Source organism: Cupressus sempervirens, chromosome 11 (assembly GCF_028749045.1).
Source record: "Cupressus sempervirens isolate cs-2001-9-10 chromosome 11, ASM2874904v1, whole genome shotgun sequence".
In the NCBI taxonomy this organism is placed as follows: Eukaryota; Viridiplantae; Streptophyta; class Pinopsida; order Cupressales; family Cupressaceae; genus Cupressus; species Cupressus sempervirens.
Genome location: NC_143128.1, coordinates 235638108 through 235659191, shown reverse-complemented (window position 1 = coordinate 235659191; position 21084 = coordinate 235638108). Strand labels below are relative to the sequence as shown.

Genomic DNA, 21084 nt, shown 5'->3' with positions numbered 1-21084 from the left:
ACTGTACTCGCTCGATATCAAATCCCTGAATCGTTTGTGACTCTTCCGCCTTCGATTCCGAGTCTGCAACGTCAAAGAATAGGTCACGCGATTTATCAGTTCGAAATCCTTTACCTCCTTTGGTATTTTTTCAATACCCTCGACCCGACCTGTATGTGATTTGAATCGGTTGGGAATATGTCCTCTGCCGTCTTTAATGGTGATTCCGAGATCAAGATCAGTCCACGCGAGTTCATCTGTAAAATAAATCGAGACCACTTTTAATCTTTGATTCCCCTTAATACCTGCAGCTTGCCTTCATCGAAATTGCATTTCCATCTTCAAGATATATTGATGCCCATGAAGACTCCAGCAACAAAACTAAAAGTGCCCTTCTGTTAAGAGTTGGTATGAGGGCTTTCTCTGTAAGCCCGATTTCCTTGCTTCAACAATTTTTTTCACTGTCAACAGTCCCCACTGAACTGAGTCTTTAGAACTAGCCTTAGGCCCCAGATTTCTGCCCTGGTGAAGTGACTGCGATATCACCTCCAAAATTGCAATAATTCAGGTGATATTCCACACCCTCAAAATTGCTTATCAATGGGAGTTTTCGTTCCCAAAGATAACTTGAGAATTTGCAGACCAAATGACTACAAATTGCTCCAACTGAAATAGAAGTCGAATCCACAAAACCGCTTGTTCAAATGGGTGCCTCATGTCCTCTATTTATTCACTTTTTGAGAAGTTACTGGAAGTTTTCCGGAATTATCTTTTATAATGCACTTTTATCCTTAATCTTTATAAAATTAAATAAATAACTTTATAAAGTTAAAGTACAATCTCAATTTAATAGTAGAACAAGTAGGCCCCACTTACTGAATTATTATTCTCTGAGAGCAAGATTGTAATCATCTGGAAATAAAATGACTCTCTCTCCAAAATCATTTGCCTACGAGAGTCGATGATAGGCAAATCCCCGGTAAAAGTTATGTCACTAAAAAGGGGACATGACATTGCACTTTTAGCATGTCTTTCTCTGGTTTAGAATTCACTTCAGGTTAGTTGTTTGTTTTGAGTCATTTGGACTTTGAAGAGTTTTCTGTTCAATGCAAACACAAAACACTTTCTGCATCTCCATATTACTCTCTCAAAAGATACACAATAAAAAATCAGGGGCAAACATTCCAATACCACATGCGAAAATAATTTCACATAGATAATATTAGTAAAGGAAATGCCTAATGCACTATGTTGTGAATAAAAATAATGGGGATAGGACTGCGAAGAAAATTTTGGACAAATTGTAATTATTGAGTCCTGAGCCTAAAGCCCAAATAAATTATGCAAAATTGCCACAAAAAAATTTCTGCCGGAAGATCTATTTCGTTGATCAAAAATAGTGGAAAAAGGATCCCTGCTAAGAAATTTTTAGAGAAATGATTGTCACTTAGTCCTAAGCTTGAAGTCCACAATTAAATAGCACGTGCAAAATTTTCCACAAGAAAATATCATTAATAATATTCTAAATGAATATACTATCACCTGGACCTGATTTGGCTTTTGAGCATCACATGGGACAATATCTCTTTGGGATGCCCTCTAATTAACTAAAATTCTTAATATATTAGTGTATTGCAACAAGTTGACTAGGGAAAATGGAATGTTGCTAGTGTTACAGATTATTTTTGTTAGAAACTTTTAAGTTCCAATATAACACTAGTACTAGGGTACATCAAGATGGCTGGACGAGCTTCCCGGACGGGATGAATCTGGGCCTCATTTTTCGGGACGACGGTGGGATGACCAAGGAGCGGACCTAGTAGTGAGGGGTGTTGTATAGTATACTTATAGAACATGAAATGTTTGTTATGAACATACCTAATTAAAATACATGAACATAGCAAAATTGCAACAAGAACTAGAACCATTGAACAGTCAACATAGTAACATATTACATACTGAATATAACATTCAAAAATCAAAATTCAAATAGAAATTCAAGTACCCATCCCAGCGGCAGCATGGTTGTGGAATGGGGGAGGTGGGGGTACTTGGGTACACAAGTACCCGATGCGGGGACGTCTCGGGGTCGGGTACTTTGAGGTTTGGGAGGAGGGTGTGAGTCCCCCTTGCGATTTTGGGAAGAAATAGGGAAACAAACAGAAAGGTAGAACTGAATGCTGGATGACAATGCTGAAATATTTATGTATTTTTTCCATCATTTGACTGTTCAATCCTTTACTCTGGAGAACTAACTAAAACAAATTCAGTTATCATGCATGGTACATGATTGCCTAGATGGAAGAACTGATTTAGTCAAGATTTATGATTTTTTTGTTGACAGGAAACATGTTTTGGAACTAAGAAGAAAAATAAACTTTGATTTCTAACTGCTTGATTCAAAACTTCCTCTTTGCAGGTATGGAGGAACAGGACTTGGTCTCTGCATAGTGCGTTCATTGGTACGCAAACTATTATGCATTACATTTCTATCCTCAGAAAATAATCAAATGGCTTATAACTTTCTATGCAAATACCTTTTGCTGGCACTATGTTAGCTACACATTTCTCATCTTCTGGAGATCAGCAAACAATTCTAATGAAATCAAATTGCATAAATTTCTTCATCAACGATTTCAAATCCTTGAATTTATTCATAGTATCCATACAATGCCAATTTTTATATATCTCTTCACAATGTGGTGATTTTCTTCTGCTGTCCAGGTTGACAAAATGGGAGGCCAGATTAGTGTCAAACAAAAAGAAGGTCCAGGAACTCTTATGCATTTGACTTTAGTGTTTGGTGCACCTACTGAAAACTCTGGACAAATTTCGCAGCAGATTTGGCAGGGCATTGATAAGGACCACACAACGGTATTTATTTCTAATTTAAATACTTTAGTAATGTTGAAGGGGCAAGTATAATAGATTTCATCTTCTTATTTCATCAAAATTACAGACTACTTTTTTCCTAATATGCCCTCTGACATTGTGTTTTCTCCAAAAGGTTTTTGCAAGCATAACAATATGTGCTTCCTTTTCTATTAAATTTGCCTTTGTTCCTCTTCCCTAACTATGTTGCAGTCATCAATATAACGCATGAATCTCTTTGTATTACTCTTATTGACATATTCTTGCACAAGCTGATGCTTTTAGATTTTAACCATTGGATCTTATTTTCTTTTGTCTTTTCTGTTGACAGGTTCTCCTAGCCCTAAATGAGGGCATTGGCCGTTCAACAATGTCCCAATGGTTACAAGTAAATGGCTTCCAAGTACATCAAGCAGCCAACTGGAATGAAATGATAGAAGCTCTTTCTAAAATAGATTGTATAGGATACTCTGATCTACATGAAACTAATAGAGTTCGGTCAAAGAGTATGACAGATTATGGAGTTTCTCTGAGAGAATGTAGCTGTGCAGAATGCAAAGAAGATTCAATATCGTCAAATGATACAAGGATTCTCCATGGCACTAATGGAAACAAAACATCCAATGCTCACAATCTTCTTGCAGTTATAGATTCAAGTTTCTTGGATGTGGACATAAAAGTCTGGAAGGGTCAAGCGTCTTATCTCAATAAATATCAAGGAAAAATAAAATTCGCATGGCTCTTGAATCATGATACATCTGCTACCATCAAGCTGGGATTGAGGAGATTGGGGCACTCTTTCATGGTTAACAGACCTCTGTATAAATCAAAACTTATTCAGATGTTGACTGCAATGGTAGAAGATACAACATATAAAATAGAGAAAAACAGTACTGGTTCGGGATTATCGGACTTGCCACTTAACACACAGCAAGAGTTGAATATTCAATCTACAAGAATACCTTCAAGTGAAGAACCATCTGATTACTTCTTGGATGAAGATTGTCACAATTCAGCCCAAGAAACTGGTAACCAATTTACAAAAGAAAATGAAATAACTAAAAATACATGTCATATCATTCCAAATGTTCCAGACAGCATATCTGCTGCTAAAATCTTGAGTAGTCCTGGAAGGGCCATGAATGATAGACAAAATTGTATTCCACATCAATTGAAGGAAACTAGTGGTTTACTTTTGACTACTGAAACCTGTAAAGAGCCTGAAGGCAGAAATTTGCAATCTGAAATAGGAAATTCAATGAGCAAATTCAAATTTGACTCAGTATCCAATCAAACAGGCACAATAACTTTCTCTAAGGGCCTTAATATTAGCCCAACCCCAGAATTAGATTCCAGAATATGCATTGAAGATTCCCCTCACAGTAAGAGAGACTCAAAATCTTTGATGTCTGGCTTTTCTAAACACTGCAGTGGTGACATGTTCAATATTCAGCAGGCATCAGATAGGAAAAATAGATCTCAAAATGGAACTTTGCCTCATGAACATTTTTGTATTCCATCTGGCCCAAGCTTGCCATTTATGAGAGTTGCTGGATGCCCTCTATCTTTGAGTTATGAGAAGGAATCTCTAGATTGTGTACACCAACCAATAATATCTGAAACTACTCCCAAAGCTCCAGCACGACGGGCTCCCTTAAATGGTAGTTCTACTGAGAAGTATCTAAAAGGCATTCGGATTTTACTTGCAGAAGATACACCTATTCTTCAAAGAGTTGCAACCATCATGCTTGAGAAGATGGGTGCTACTGTAGTTGCCGTTGGGGATGGATTGCAAGCAGTGGATGCACTGAAATGTAATAATGACAAGGGTGATTCTGACAAACTCAACCCCATAAATAAAGAAAAAGTTGACAGAAATCAGATGACACCAGGAGATCCTTCACCATTTGATCTGGTTCTCATGGACTGCCAGGTACGTGTATACATTCTCTTCCAAATTTGTAATCTTCTTTGATGACATTTTTCCTTATCAAATTACACATAACACATAATGAATTACATTTTGTGAATATGTAGATATATACCAGTTTTTCTAAGTAAATTTTCTACAAAAATTAACACCAGCTTTGAGACTAAAAATGATATTTCACTCTGCTGTAGATATCATTTTTAACAATTTAGTTGAAACTGATGCTCTCAAAATTTTCTATTGTTTAGACTCTTCTAAATAGTTAATCACTATATTCATTGTCTTGAAGGAAAATTTTGATACTGTTTTTGAACTATGTTTAGCTCCCAGCTTGGCCATTGATTTGTTCTTTAAAATATAAATCCAATGGCATGTTTGAAGTGATCATCACCAGGTATCTTTGCCATTACTTTGGCTAAGATGCTATGTTATCAATTTATTCTTAAGTTGCCAGTTTGGGTTCAATTCAGATACAGGTTTGCAGAACTGGTTCGCCAGTATGGCTAAATTTTGAAATGCGGTATATATATATATGAATTAAATTAGAATGTCACATATAAACAAACAAAACACCATACACTTGTAATCATAGCATCTTGATCATATCATCATATCATCATATACTTAATCTCAAAATATCAAAATATAATGTTATTGTGTCATATCTGGTAACACTTTTATTGTTGGTTATTTCTTGTCTAAATGGAGCTCTATATTTCGTGTTGCTAGGATTGATCCTAGATATCTATAACTATTATATCTGGTTGCTAAGGCTGATCCTGGATCCTGGAAAACTTGATTGGGTGACTCTTTTTGTCTAAAAGGTCTTATATCCATTCACAGTTTTATTGCTGGATATATGTATTTCTTGTTGATAGGGTTGATCTGTTATAACTTTGTTTAAGGAAAGAGAAGGTCTGAATACAATCCAATGCACTTAGTGACCCTTTGATAGATTCCCTCAAAGTTCATAGATCCAAGCCCTCCCTTGGGACTTCTGCCCTCAAGGATTAGAGGTGTTAACCTGCATTTTGTCACCACAAAATGTAGGTAACAATATGAAACTTTTCAACTTAGTTTTGTGTTTCTTTGAGTTAGTTCATTATTTAATTGGTTAACATTGATCAATGAATCGACTCCAATTGGTATAGTGAATCCTTTTACTGAAGGTTTTCGTCGAGTCCTTTTTGTTTTTCATTTTATTAAGCCTATGGTTGATTTTTGAAGCCTTCAATGTCCTTTTTTCGCTTTTTTGAGTGTGTATTTGTTTTCTTTTTGTCTTTTGGTTTTGTTTAATCCCTCACTTTTGGTTTTCCCTTCGATTCGATATATCTTAGGGCTTAATTGGACTCGGTAGTCAAAAGATATGATCATTTAAGTGCCCAAAAGGTGGACTCTCCAGATGCAATTACATATTTAAAATATCATACATTTTAATGTTGACATTCACTTTTTGAAAACTATAACATAAATTCACTTTATGCTATGTTTTAAAGTTACTTTATCACTTAAGTGACTACAGAGCACTTTATGTTATATTTTCATGTTGAGTTGCTTTTTAATTTTTTACTTAAGTGACTTTATTAACTATATAGTTTGATTACCTTGAGAGAGTGTGATTTGCACTAGAAAATTAATTTTAAAACAAGTAAAAGCCAAGTTTTTAAAACATGTAATAGTCCTCCAAGAGTTCGATTTGCATAAAAATGGTCTTTTACATGATAAGTATCACATCTAATGCCCTTGAGAGAATGCAATTTGCATTAAAAGGCTCCAAAACTTGTAAATTCTTAGATTTTAAAACATGTAAAAGGGCTCGAAGAGAGAGATTTCCTCCTTTCATTTACATGCATTTGAATACATGTGTTTGGGCTTGGAGAGTGATTTTTCCTCTCAACCTCCAAAGACATAATTTTGAAACATTCAAAAGCACATGGAGAGAGTGATTTACATTGATAACCAAATGACATGTGTTTTAAAACATGCAAAACCTCCCATAGAGTGTGATTTGGCATTGTAACTCATGCATTTGCTATTGAGGTCCACGATTTTGCCTCCAAGAACAAAAACGTCCATGATCATGCAAATCAATGGCACGTTTTTTATGAGAATGCCCAGATTTCTCCATTCGAAGGCATGAAATCTATCTAGATAGGGGCATTTTTTAGTTTTCTTGCATATCCTTGCATTTGGTATTGATATTTCTTGCAAAATTGATTCATTTCAATGCATGGGAAGGCCACATGTTGGTAAAAAACGCCCAGATTTTGATGTTTCCAGCTCATGAATGCACATTCAAGTGAGGTGTTTGGACTTTCCAATCTACGTTCTTGCTATTGAACTCCACGTTTTTACCATTTAATGCAAAAAATGTTTCATATTCTTGCTAAACAAGGGCACGCTTTTTCCCAAATGCATGAGTTCTTCTAAAACATTGACATATTGAGGGTTTGAGACCACGTCTTTGGGCATTTACATACAAAAATGCCTCATACAAAGCCATCATTTGCAAGCATTGAAAAGGTCAAGGAGTTGTTTGGAAATCTGAATTTGAAGGAAAGTCAATCATTCAAACCTATCCATCTTCCACATTAGGCTCATTGTGCTCCAAGTAAGTAGAAGTTTTCAAACCTTCACTATTTTGTTGCATATTTTGGCTTATCATTGTACACTTGTTCAAAGACATGCCATGTATTTTGCAAACTTCCCTTAAATAAGATGAAAGCCTCTATTTTCAAATGCTTGAAATTTCCCGAAATTTCAATTTCGAAATTGCATATAGGAGAGCAACTTGATATTTTGTCATGTTTGAGTCAAAAACCAAAGGTATGTTTTTGTTTATTGCATAGTTTTGTTTGTTGTTTTCTTGCTGTTTTGATTTCTTTTTCTTGAAAAGGTTAAGGATTCTTTCCCAAGAATGCGATGGCATTTCACTCCATTTCATATTACACCTTTTCATGCAAGTACATCACATATGTTCACCAACACATGTCAAAGCATATTTCGTCTATTTTTCTAATATATGCAAGTGCATCCATTTGCATTTATATGCAATTCCATCCTACATACTCACTAACACAAAATTACATCCTCTGAACCTAATTACATGCTTACGTCAAGTATTGATTACATGTAAATCACTTTACATGTAATTTCATCTAGAGACCTCAATTTTCGTAAAAGTTCAATCTTTAAATACCAAAGTCATCATTTACATGCATCCTCATACACCTAGCTTACCTTCCTGAATCATTTACATGAAACTCATCCTTACCCATGTGTGTTCCATCCTCCTAAGTCCCATTTTGGCCCTCTGCATATGCTTTCCATTTCTATCCAAGCCAATGCATATGCTCCATGAGTATCTAATCAATACTCCGAATGTAGTGTTCATCATAGATCCACCTTTGCCAATTAAAAATCAATATCTTCATGGAATCAATACCTTCCAATGATGTATTCACCCTTTGGAATTTTCATGTTGCAGCACAAGACATGCCCACATTTACAAGTCCAAAGGAAAGATGAAGTACGAGTATTATAAGGAGTTAGCTTATGCATCTACATCTCATGTCTCATCTCCTTTGGATGAAGTATCTGACATAGAGATTGGACACGTTGACATGGTTGATTTCTTACAAAGGGTCGAAGCTCCTTCCAACACAGAGATGAGATGCATCAATAGAAGTAACATTCATTTGGTGTCTACTTTCCCTATGGCTGCTCTGGAACTAGAATTCATCTTAGGATGTGCTCAACATTTCTGTCCTAAGACCAAAACAATCAAGGATGCAGATGGTAAGGTTATCATAAGTCTAAACCTAGAAGTTATTGAACAAATCTTCGGAGTTTCTCAAAGTGCAAAGTGTGTAGACATGTCAAAAGAGATATCTCTAGAGTTATGGAATGAGAAGAAGTCAAATTATCAAAGGAATATGAATGCATATTGGTTGGATGTCAGAAGAAGTAACTTTTCAAGATGGCCCAAGACAATTCACAAATCTGATTTCAAGCCGGAATGTAAGGATTTTATTACTCTCCTTAGTAGAATATGTGGCCTCAAAGAATCTAATGACTTTGAACCATAGCTATACAAGTTCATCTTTCAAATCTTTGATAATGAAGAACCCATCTTTTGGGGAGAGCTTATCAGTATAGCACGGTGCGAATAGTTGCTTAATGTGGAAATGTTAGCACCATTCTACATGAACTCATACTTGGTTTGCATTGCTACATCCATGGGATCATTCTCAGGACTTTCAACCAAAAGGGATCGGCTTCAAGTTCCTATTTGGAATGGTTCTGATCAAATCACATTGACACAAAGAAAATATCATTATAGAAGAGTCCAAAATGCATTTTTGGACATTTTTGGTGTCAATTTGATAAACAACTAGTAATCAAAAGATTATCAGATGAAGCTGGGAATAGGGTAAATCAATTTGGTTGTATCCTTTTGTAGTTTCCAACTTTCACTTATTTGATAGTTGGTTATTTCAAAGGAGAACCATAAACCTTGCTAAGATATGCTATTGATTAAATCATTCTAATAGAGTTGGCCAGACAACTCATGGAGGTGTAAACATATCAAATACTCAACACATGTCAAGATTTGGTATCACAACAGCCAAGCCCTTAGTGATTGGTCAATATATGATCAATTTAGTTTACAAGTTAGAAACTATCGAAGCAGAACTTCAACTTATCACATTGAAGAAATTCAAAGCTAGGTTTGATTTTGATTACCGAGGAATGTATTCAAAAATCAAAAGAGCATTCACTCATGTTCATTGCATAGAGGACATATGGATTGACTTACAAACAGAGTTGGATATCATGAAGATGGCTTACTGCAGGCTCACATTGCAACAAATCATTAATCTTAACATGGTTGAGATCCCACCCAATTTTTAGATTAAAGACGATGGCAACACTCTTGATCCAAAATATTATTAGGTTGGCTTTGACAAGCGGTGACATTTTCCCATATTGGCAACTAAAAGAAAGTGCTTCTATCTTTGATAGATTCCAATCTATCTTGGCAAATACTAACGAGTGGTTAACCAATCATCTTAAAAGGGTATATCCTAAGCTTTGGGTGGATTGTGATCATTTTGGACCAATTGTAAGGACATCTTAGGTGCAGATTACAAAGATGGTGTATGTTCCTCAATTTTGCCTAAATCACTCAAGTTTAAGCGTAAAGGAGGCAAGAATTTGAGGAAGATCAAAAGAAGAGTTTGATAAAGAAGATGAAGAGGAAGGAGAGATTATGATCATATCTCCTCCGCGGCTGACAAACACTCAAGGTCCATCCATTCAGGAAACATCTTTCTTGGATAATATAGACAATGATATGGATTCATTCTCCACGGACATCTACCATCCTTGCTTCAAAAGTGAACATGTCGATACTCCCCATCTTTTCGGTGGCTTCTCTTATTCTCACAACTGAGCAGTGTGAGAATTTGGGAAATGTGTTTGAAGATTTCCTAACTCTTAGGGAAGGTTAGGTTTCCCAACTCGATACCACAATGTCTAGCTTTGAATTGTTCATGAAAAAATCTTCTCATCAGGCACCCATGAACTCGGTCGTGCAAACTAAAGCATGCATAGGGTCACAATAGAAATACAATCAGGTTCAATGTATGTGGTAGCTATTGTCCTATTTCAGCAGATGAGGTTTTTAGTTTGCCTGCATGATTGGGTAAGATCACTATGAAGAGAAGAAAGGCCGTACCTCCAAATAATCTTCCTATTAAGAAAAATAAGTTTAAATCTTTGAAAGACAATATTGTTTCAAAGATTATTGTGGATTCTGAAAAGACTAAGTTTGCAAAAATCGCAAAACCTTTCGTAGATAAACCAGCTGAAGAACTTAACAGTTCAGATTACAATTTCACCAAAATTGAACTTGATAAACATGTAGAAGTTGATGAAAGCCAACTTCACAGCTTGCCAAGATCACCAGCATGCAAATAACCTGTTGAAGAGAAACCGAAGAAGGAAAGGTAGGGCTTGGAGAATCTCAACAGAGTGAGAGAAATTATATTACTACAATGAAAAATGAAATTGTTGTACAAAAATACAATGGGAGAGCCTGTTTATAAAGGCCTCTAAGAAGCTTCTAGAACAAGCTAGAAAGCGCTAGGAGATAAGTGTGACAACTATGCATACATCCACAAAAGGTGGATTATCCTCCATGTAGGTGAGAAAATAAGTATGACTAGTTAGGAACAAACTCCCGTGTTGTCAACAACTCCTAGATGACAACTAATAACTAAATGCATTTATCCTAAGTAAACTTAAGTAAAGTGTAAATAATAATTATTTACTCTAACACCCCACCTTAAGTGCAACTTAGGGGAATGCACTTAAGCTTACAAAAGCTAAGATGAAATGCGGAAACAAGGCCATGTTAGATACCCGTGTACAAATGCAAAGAAATGCAACCTCTAAAAATGGCGAAAGAGGGAAAACCTCATGGGAAAAACCCTCCCCCAAAAAGAGTTAAGTACAAACATGTTGAAAAAACATGAAGGAAGGAAGGCCTCAACAAGACCCCCCAAGGACAACTTTCGTAACCCCAAGCGTAGACTGCAATTGAAGATAGTGTGGCAATGCAAAAGGTTTAGTGAAGATGTCAGCAACCTGCGCGTCAATGGGAATATACTCCAAAGAGATAACACCATCCTGAATCAGCTGACGGATGAAGTGCATATGCAGCTCAATGTGTTTGGTGCGTTGATGCTCCATCGGGTTGCAAGAAATGTGAATGGCACTCTGATTATCGAACCACAAAATAGTGGGACGATCTAGAGGAAAACCAAACTCATTCATCAACTGCCGAAGCCATAAAATCTCCTGACTAGCAAGCACTACTGCCCTGTACTCAACCTTTGTAGATGAAAGTGTACGAGCATGCTGCTTCTTACACAACCATGTGATAGGACCAGAGCCAAGACAAAACACAAAGCCGGAAGTAGACTTCCAATCATCGACAGCACCGGCCCAACCTAAGTCAATGTAGCCAACAATGTGAGGAGTCCCCAATGTGTAATGAATGCCATACATGAGTGTGCCTTGAATGTATCTCAAAATACGCCTGGCAGCTTGCCAGTGACTCTCATGAGGGTCTTGGGAAAACTGAGAGACAAGGCCAACTGTAAAGGAGAGATCAGGACGAGTGTGTGTCAGGTAAAACAAGCTACCAACCAACTGCCGATACAAAGTAGCATCCACTAAAGGTGAAGAGCAGGAAGTAGACAAGGTGACACCTAACTAAAAAGGTGTTGGAGCAGGCTTGCAATCAAGCATGTCAAAGCGTCGAAGCATGTCAAGAGCATACTTCTACTGATAAACAAAAATCCCAATAGAGGAATGAACAATTTGGAAACGAAGAAAATAGTGTAATAAACCAAGATCAGTCATCTCAAACTGGTCCATCAATGCACGCTTAACATCCTGAACCATAGAGGATGAGCTACCCATAAGGATAAGATCATCAACATATAGGACAAGAATCAAAATCTCATCTCCAAGACGTTGAATGTACACTGTAGGATCGAAATGGCAGCAGGTGAAGCCTGTAGAAAGAAGAAAAGAGTCCATCTTCTCATACCAAGCCCGAGGGGCCTATTTGAGACCATACAATGAGTGTCGAAGTTTGCAAACTAAGGAAGAATCCTGCACAAATCCCGAAGGCTACTCCATGTAAATCTCCTCAATGAAATCACCATGCAAGAAGGCACTCTTCACATCCATCTGAAAAATAGGCCATCTCTGTGAAGCTACGAGGGATAAGACAAGGCGGATAGAATTCATCTTGGCAACAGGGGCAAATGTGTCGGTGTAGTCAATACCCTCAACCTACAAAAAACCCTTTGCAACAAGACGAGCCTTGTGCTTATCAATCTAACCATCAGTAGCATACTTAGTATGATAGATCCATTTGCATTGCACTAGCTTTCTTCCCTTAGGAAGAGTACAAAGATCCCAAGTATGATTCTTCATCAAAGAAGAATACTCCTCCATTGCACTATCCCATTCAGAATGTCTTGTCGTTGCCTCAAATGTCTGAGGATCATCACAAATAGCATGATTGAGAAGATTAGAACCCGCAGTATGAGAACAGGTGCGATGGGAAGTGGAAGGGTCACCAACTAGAGATCTTACAACCTCAACTGTAGCTCGAGCCCATTTAGGCATTTGGGAAGGATCCTGTGGCGAAGGTAAATGGGGATCACCAAGATCATCATCCTCATCATCCGTGAAGCAGACTGGAAGAGAGGAGGGAGTAGTGGGAAGTGAATTAGGCGCTGGAGGTGGGGTATGAACTATAGGAAGGCTCTCATCAAACTGGACATCCTGTCGAAATAGGACCTCTCTGGAATCAGGATTAAACAACCTATAAGCCTTAACATCCTCACAATAGCCAACAAAAATGAGTGGTCGACTCTTCTGTTCCATTGCTTTCCTTTGAGCATCAGGTACAAATGCCCATGCTGTACTCCCAAAAACTCGGAATGACAATACATCAAGCTTGACATGAGACCAAGCCTCCTCAGGAGTCATATGTCGAACTTCCTTGTGAGGCATCCGATTATGAATATAATTGGCACAATTGACTGCCTCTGCCCAAAAACACAAATCTATGGACCTGGACTGAATCATACAATTAGCCATCTCCCGAAGTGTTCTGTTCTTTCTCTCAGCCACACCATTCTGCTGAGGGGTGTAGGGCACTGAAAACTGATGCTAAAGACCATGTTTAGAGCAAAAATCCCTGAAAGCTTGGTTCATGTACTCCCCCCATTATCCGTGCATATTCGCTAAATGGAAAGACCAAACTGCTTTTCTACAAATGTCTTGAAGACTCGAAATGAATCAAAGACATCAGGCTTGTACTTCAGAAAGTACACCTGTGTGCGTCTGGAGAAGTCATCAATGAATGTAAGCACATATCTGGCACCAAAAAAAGGAGTGGAAAATGACATGAGGTCACTATGAATCAACTCCAAAGGCGTCAAAGCATGAGTGGCTTGTCCATGTGGAAAAGAATCCCTATGTTGCTTGCCAAGTGCACAACCCTAACAAACACCATCTGTACAGGAAATCTTGTGTGCTCATCTGCTGAAGATATCTGTAATTGACATGACCAAAATGCTCATGCCAAAGTCTGCTTACTAAATCTGCATGTGCAACAAGACATGAACCTGTGTCATCAGAAGACTCAAATCCATCAAATTTGTAGAGGCATGATGCAGAGTCAACACTCCCAGTAGCCACAATCATCTCGGAATCATATAAGTCTCGGATAACCACATCATGTGGTGAGAACTCAACTGTCTTACCAGAGCCAGAGTGGCAAATCTGATAGATGGACAATAGGTTCATCGAAATGTCAAGGACACAAAGAACATCCTGAAGAGAGCCCCCGGCTAGTGCAACAAAACCAAAACTCATAACTGAAAGTTGTGATGAGTTCCCAACAACAGTCTGTGAGGTAGCACAAGGAGCAAGTGAAGTGAGCAACTTCAGAGTGTTTGTCATATGGTGAGAGGCACCGGAATCAAGAATCCAGGTAGGCCTTGAAGTCGTAGCCCGAGCAGAAAGAGCATGACCTTTCCCTGCAGGGGGGAAGCAGACTGAGGAGCTGAAATATGATGCTCCTTCATGGCTTCCTCTAAAGCCTCCAAATGCTTCCAACACCTAGAAACGGGATGTCCATCCTTGCCACAAAAACTGTAGGTCTCACTTGATTTCTTCTTGGTCTTGGAGGTAGACTCAGTAAACATTGAAGAATCTTTACCCTTTGGAGGGTTAGTTGGAGGTGTAGGATCATTTTTTGGTGTATCTTTTTTCGATTTGGCTTTCTTCTTTGATTTCCCTTTAGAAGATTGAGCAACCAATGCTTGGCTAGAAGAGCCAGAGGCATCCACCTATTGGATCTTTGCCTATTCCCATGTCAACCAATCAAAAGATGTCTCAAATGAAGGCATCTGGTGTCTATCACCCAAGGCATCCATAGTCGAGTAGAAAGTGGAAGAGAAGATCTAATACTATCCTCAAAACTTTGAGAGTATCAAAAAGATACACTCATCATCTGTTTTGGATTTCCCACATCCTTGCAAAATTGTACGCAAAGATTTGAACTTCATCAAGAAGTCTTCAATAGTGGGAAAGCTGGCTAGTGTCAAAGAGTTTAACTCTACATCAAGTTGAAGTGCCCAGAACTCATTCACTATGCCAAACAAGGTTTGGAATTTGGTCCAAATAGCCCGTAGAGTGGTCAAACCATCCAAGTGAAACAGTAAACTACCTGAGATGTTTAGTGCAATCAATCCCATGGCTTCATCCATTTTGTTCCTGTGCTGAAGAACTTCAAAAGGGCACTGCAGAACAAGTTGCTTCGCATCTAGACATGACCATAAGCCTCTTGACATGAGAAGCCTAGTCATTTGTGCTTTCCAGGTGTGATAGTTGTGCGGCGTGAGCCGGATCACAGAAGGATCCGACATTGAGAGAAGAAGATGGAAGTAGAAGGGTTTTAATCTGAAGTAAAGTATAGAAAAGAAAATGCCCCCCCCCCCCCCCCCACGATGTATAAAGATATCCCTCAAATACCAAAGGAAACAACTATAGAAAGCACAAAAACTGGAAAAAGAACTTGGATTCTAGATGCAGAGGAGGACACTGAAGCCTCTACTTCAATGCCAAAAATGGGAGCTCAAACGAACTTAGAATGAAATGAAACAAGCATCATTGTCTTCGTCTCTGAACTAGCTTTCTGGTGCTTCTTTCGGATCAAAAAAAGACCTTTGTTTGCTCAAGTTATGGCCAAAAAACCAATTGCTGCTCCAAAAGACAAGCTCACTAGAAAGTTACAATCACAAGAAAAAATTTAACGGTCGTACAGCTGTCAACTGCCCGTCGCTGGAAAAAAATCTAGTTTCCAAAAAATGAGGTCAACTGTCGTGGAGTGACTCGGAAGCCGAACGCAGGAGTCGAAGTTGGATGCACTAGCCAAAGCTAAACACAGGAGCCGAAGCCAGACACAAAAGCCGTATGTGAGAGCCAAAGCTAGACGTGGGAGCCGGATGCAGAAGCCAAAGCCAATCGCAAGAATCGGACGAGGAGCTAGATGCAGAAGCCAAAGTTGATCCCAGGAGCCGAACGCAAAAGCCAAAAGTGCCCCAAAAAAATGCACTTCCTCCTGATTGAAGAAAAAAAATCACAAACAAACTAGGGTTTATGTCTCCAAATCACGGCTTCAATAATCCTTCAAACCAGGAAGCAGCAGGAAGGCTCTGATACCATGCAGAAGTTGATGAAAGCCAACTTCACAACTCGCCAAGATCACCTGCATGCAAATAACCTGCTAAAAAGAAACTGAAGAATCTCAATGGAGTGAGAGAAATTATATTACAACAATGAAAAATGAAATTGCTGTACAAAAATACAATGGGAGAGCATGTTTATAAAGGCCTCTAAGAAGCTTCTATAACAAGCTAGAAAGCACTCGGAGATAAGTGTGACAACTAAGCATATGTCCACAAAAAGGTGGATTATCCTCCATGTAGGTGAGAAGATAAGTATGACTAGGTAGGAACAAACTCCTGTGTTGTCAACAACTCCTAGATGACAACTAATAGCTAAATACATTTATCCTAAGTAAACTTAAGTAAAATGTAAATAATAATTATTTACTCTAACCAAACAATCATGGCTGGGGTGTTTGCAGGATGCTCAAGATGCATTTGCTAATGTGTCAAAAAGAAATCATGAGTTGTGGGAGATGAAGAATCAACTTAAGCAAGAAGTTGCTAGTCTAAACAAGGTCATTCGCTAGCAATCTTCACAACATGTAGTCACCACATTTGAAACACCTCGAGAAAAATAGAGAATTGAAGCAACAAAGACTTGGTTTAAAGAGGTTGTCTCTAAAGGAGTTCAGGCCATCAAAGATGCAGTCAAAGTTCTTGAACGTATCAAAGGTGTTGAAGAGATGTTACATGACCTAATTGTATCTTTTAATCAAGAAGTCAATACCTTGAAAGAGATTTTGCATGATTGGGATCAAATGGCTAATGGTGATCTAGATAGCATGATTGCACGTGAGGTCATTCCATCTTCAAGAAAATTCTTCAAATGTCAAGGACTCATGGGTCACAAAGAAGAGACACTAGGAAAACTTCTGATAAAGTTGCAGGCAGTCTTAGAAGATTGTCAATCAATTGAAATAGAGATCATGTGCAATCTAGAACAAATGGGATGCAATGCCCTTATTGAACATGACAACTTGGTCATAGAGGAAGAAAGAGCCTCAGAGTATACAATTAGAATTCATGCTGATCTTGAATCTAAAGAGTTTGGATCACACACGATTAACAAGTTTTCTACATACAAATCGGTAGCAAAGTGCCTATGGGATTCTCTTTCATCAAACTACAAGGTTGTGAAATCATCATATGCTGATGTTAGAATTGAAGCTACATCAAAGACGGTGGAAATCTCAGATCTTCCTACAGTGCGTGATTGCATTGTTTGGATCACACATGATGAATAGGTTTGTTGTGTACAAATTGGTGGCAAAACGCCTATGGCATCCTCTTTCACCAAATTACAAGGTTGTGAAATCAACATATGCCGATGCAGTCAAAATTGAAGCTATATCAAAGACAATGGAAATCTCATATCTTACTACAATGCATGATTGTATTGCCAAGTGCAAGGCCATTCAATACAATCCCTAAGATTGTTTCAACTTTTTCCATTCTTCTTTCTTTGTATTTAATGTTTGTAGTTGGAGGGGATGAATTGCATGAAATGCAATTACATCTAATTCGATTGCATGTTCTTATGACATTTAATCCAATAATTCCTCACCTAGTTTGACCAGGTCAAAGTTAGTTGAGTTGCTAACCACTTTTTCCTCCTTTTTCTCAATTCTTTCCCTATAAAAAGAGTGCCTCTCTTATTGTAAAAACCATCTTTTATTGTATGCAAGAAAGCTCTGAAGAAATTGTGCAAGCATAACTTTGATTGTGTAGTACTAGATTTTAAATGAAAAGTGAATACAAAGAAACAATTGGAGCAGAACTTTGATTGAGTGTAATTGTGATGACTGCAAATTGGAAGCTTTGACTATAACTTGCATTTGTCTTCTTTGATTCATGTTATTGTTGTATGGTTTAAATAATTGAGCATAAAGAGTTAAGAAACAATCAGATTCAAAGCTTTGACTAGAAACACTTGTGGTGATAGTATTACCTTCTCAATTCACAAAAATGGTTAGAATTCTTTACTTTTGGAAGTCTTTGAGCCCCAATAGTAAAGGTCGTTCTTATAGAATAGATTAAAACCGGACTCGAAGCCAAACCATTACGCTCTCAACTAGCCTTTTGAATTTGTGTTGGTTTATTGATATCATCATTTCCATCTTTTAGATAGAAGTATAGTTAGAGATTTCATCATGTTCATTACTCACTTTGCGGGTAAGTGGATTCTTGTTCTAAAAGTTAAGAGGAAAGAATATTGGTAATACCCTTTCAAAATCTCTTAACTTCTTGCTTACCTTGAGTTGAAATTTTTCAAGGAGAGTTGTAAAGTAAGGGTTTTGATTTTTAGCTTGTTTTTCATCATTTTTACAAGCCAATCTATGCCCTAGATGCCATTTTTATATGTCTTTGGATTTAGAGTTGCTAGGTCAAAGTTTGTTCCACATTTTGGGCATTGCATTTCTCTAACCATCTCCACATGTCCAAATTCGAACTGTGTTGATTTCAAAATCTATTTAAGTCTTTGTCTTTGGACAAATCTTAAATCTCAAATCTATTATTAGATTATTTCAGATTTGCTCAAAATTTTGGATAAAGACTTGTCTTTCTTATTCTTGGTGGAGTTGAGGTAAAATTTCCTTCGTTATATTCCAAGGCATTTGCATATATTTGTCTAGAATGTTCTTGCAAATCTTTGTTATTTCCATTTTTAGATTTGCATCTTTTTTGTGTATAGAAGTTGCTCCTTCTATCTTCTATCTTTTTCTCCAAATTGCATATGCAAGGTTTCATCTTTCTTGCATATGCAGTCGGGTGTAAAATCCCGTTCTTAAAAGAAAGATAGGTTATTTTTCCCCCACATGCGAATGCAAGTTAAAACCCCACCATTACACATTCCATTTACTTCCATACAATTACCCTATGGTTGAAGTTTCTCACATGCTTACTAGATAGAGTTTCACATTTCACACTTGTCAAAACTTGAAATGCTCAATATATTATTTATTTTTCTCCTTGTTCACTTGATTCCAAGCTTGCTGATTGTATTTGCAATTCACTCAAAAAAATTGGTTTTTGGCTATTTCACTCATATTTTAGCCATTTTGAGCTTGACCCATTTGTACATTTTTTATCCTCAATCATTCCATTCATTTTCCCTATCCATACCTTGTCCAAAACCCATATTTTTACACCCAAAATCTTGTTATGGATCCTTCACATGAAGACGTTCTCATATTATGGGATTTTCATGTGAGAGTTGTGCAGGCGTACCATTTTTCAATGTCAAGAGAACCTAGTCCACAAAAGGGCAAAGACAAAAAAAGATGAAGTCTCAATATGATCAGTATCATAATTCCATTCCATTGTCACTAGTAACTTCCTACTATGATGTTGTGCGGGATACATATATATCTCACATGAACATTGAAGATTTCCTAGCAAGAGTTAATGTTGAAGCTACTAAGAATATGACATGGATCAAACGGAATCATATTCATTTCTTGTCTACTTTCCCATTGGCAGCACATGAGCTAGAATTCATTCTTGCATGTGCTAAACATTTTGATGCACCTTCTCGAATCATCAGAGATCAAGATGGCGATACTATCATTAGTCTCGACCTTGAGACTATTGATTGTATTTTTCATGTTCCTCATACTCCAATTATTTCAAACATCACAAAACAAAAGGCTATGGAGCGATGGAATGAGGATATTGCTTATTGTGCCAAGTTTGTCAATGATAATTGGTTGATCACTAAGATGCTCAACCTTGTTAGAGGACCAGTAAAGGGCATGTGTCTATGTCATTCCAAGGAGGAAATCAATGATCTCATTACATTGCTAAGTTGCTTGGTAGGGCAAAGGATTCGAACACCTTTGAACCCTAGATGTATAAGTACATCTCACTCATAATAAGGTCAAAAAAAAATGTTTTGGGTTGAATTAGTGAGTGATTCAATATGTGAGCAGTTTGTAAACGTGTTGTCTACCGGCATGTTCAACATGAACTCCTACATGGTATATAGTGCTGCTGCCCTAGGTACTTTTTCTAGTTTGTCAACAAAAAATGATAGATCTATAGTTCATATGTGAGAGTACTATGAGCAATTGCCTTTGAAGCAAACTCGGATACATTTTCAAAGGGTTCAGAATGCCTTTTTTGGGCATTTCATATGCTTATTCGATAAAGAACTTCCAAACAAGCAAGTAGAGTGTGGAATAGGGTGAATGAGTATAGTTGTATGTTCTTACAGTTTCCCAATTTCACATATCTATGAGTTGGATTCTTCAAGGGAGAACCATACACGTTGCCATGATACCCCACTAATAAAATTATACTCATGGAGGTACGGGCCTATCAATTCAGCTTGCACCATTCAGGAGTGGGGATCCCATCATGTAATCCATTGAAGATTGGTGGGTACTCATTGGATACTATGCCTAAAGCAAAGAACATGGAGTTTGAACTTCAAAGGATCACGTTGAAGGAATTTGCAGCAAGGAGTTGTTTTGATTGGAGAGAGCTACATGACAAGATGAGGAAGCAATTCTTGCACATACATCATCTGGAAGATCTCTGGATTGATGTACGAAATGAGGTAGATATACGTCGCATGGACTATACTCAATTAACTGTGAAGTAGATTGTGGATTTCAACTTGGCACCAATCCCTCCTAGATTTGAAAATGATGATCAAATCCTAGATCCTAAATATTTTCAGCATGATGTGGAGAAGTTACCCATTCATCCTCCTACTTGGTCATGTAAGGAAAATACTTCAATTTGGGATAGATTCTAGTCTATTCTTGCGAATATCAACACTTGGATGAAAAGAAGGGGTTTCAAACGGATTAAAATAAAGCTTGGCAAAGATTTTGAACCTCCTGGCCCGATTGGTTTGAGATCAGAAATAAAGGGTAAAGGTAAAGATGAGACATCTTTGTCTACATTTGGACCTCCTATTCAGAGTTTGCCCAAGCTATCTATCAAAGGAGGAAAGGATTCAAGAGTACTTGAGGT

The 21084-nt window shown here is 37.6% G+C and overlaps 1 protein-coding gene across 2 annotated transcripts in view; it reads left to right on the top strand.

Moving 5' to 3' along the window:
* HK1 (histidine kinase 1) overlaps positions 1 to 21084 on the top strand; it is a 278995-nt gene that overhangs the window by 236842 nt on the left and 21069 nt on the right. For both annotated transcript variants that reach the window (XM_089809077.1, XM_089809076.1), the window contains exons 10-12: positions 2399 to 2441; positions 2704 to 2853; positions 3182 to 4783. In XM_089809077.1, coding sequence (XP_089665203.1) covers positions 2399 to 2441; positions 2704 to 2853; positions 3182 to 4783 — 1795 coding nt within the window. The remainder of the gene's footprint in view (positions 1 to 2398; positions 2442 to 2703; positions 2854 to 3181; positions 4784 to 21084) is intronic.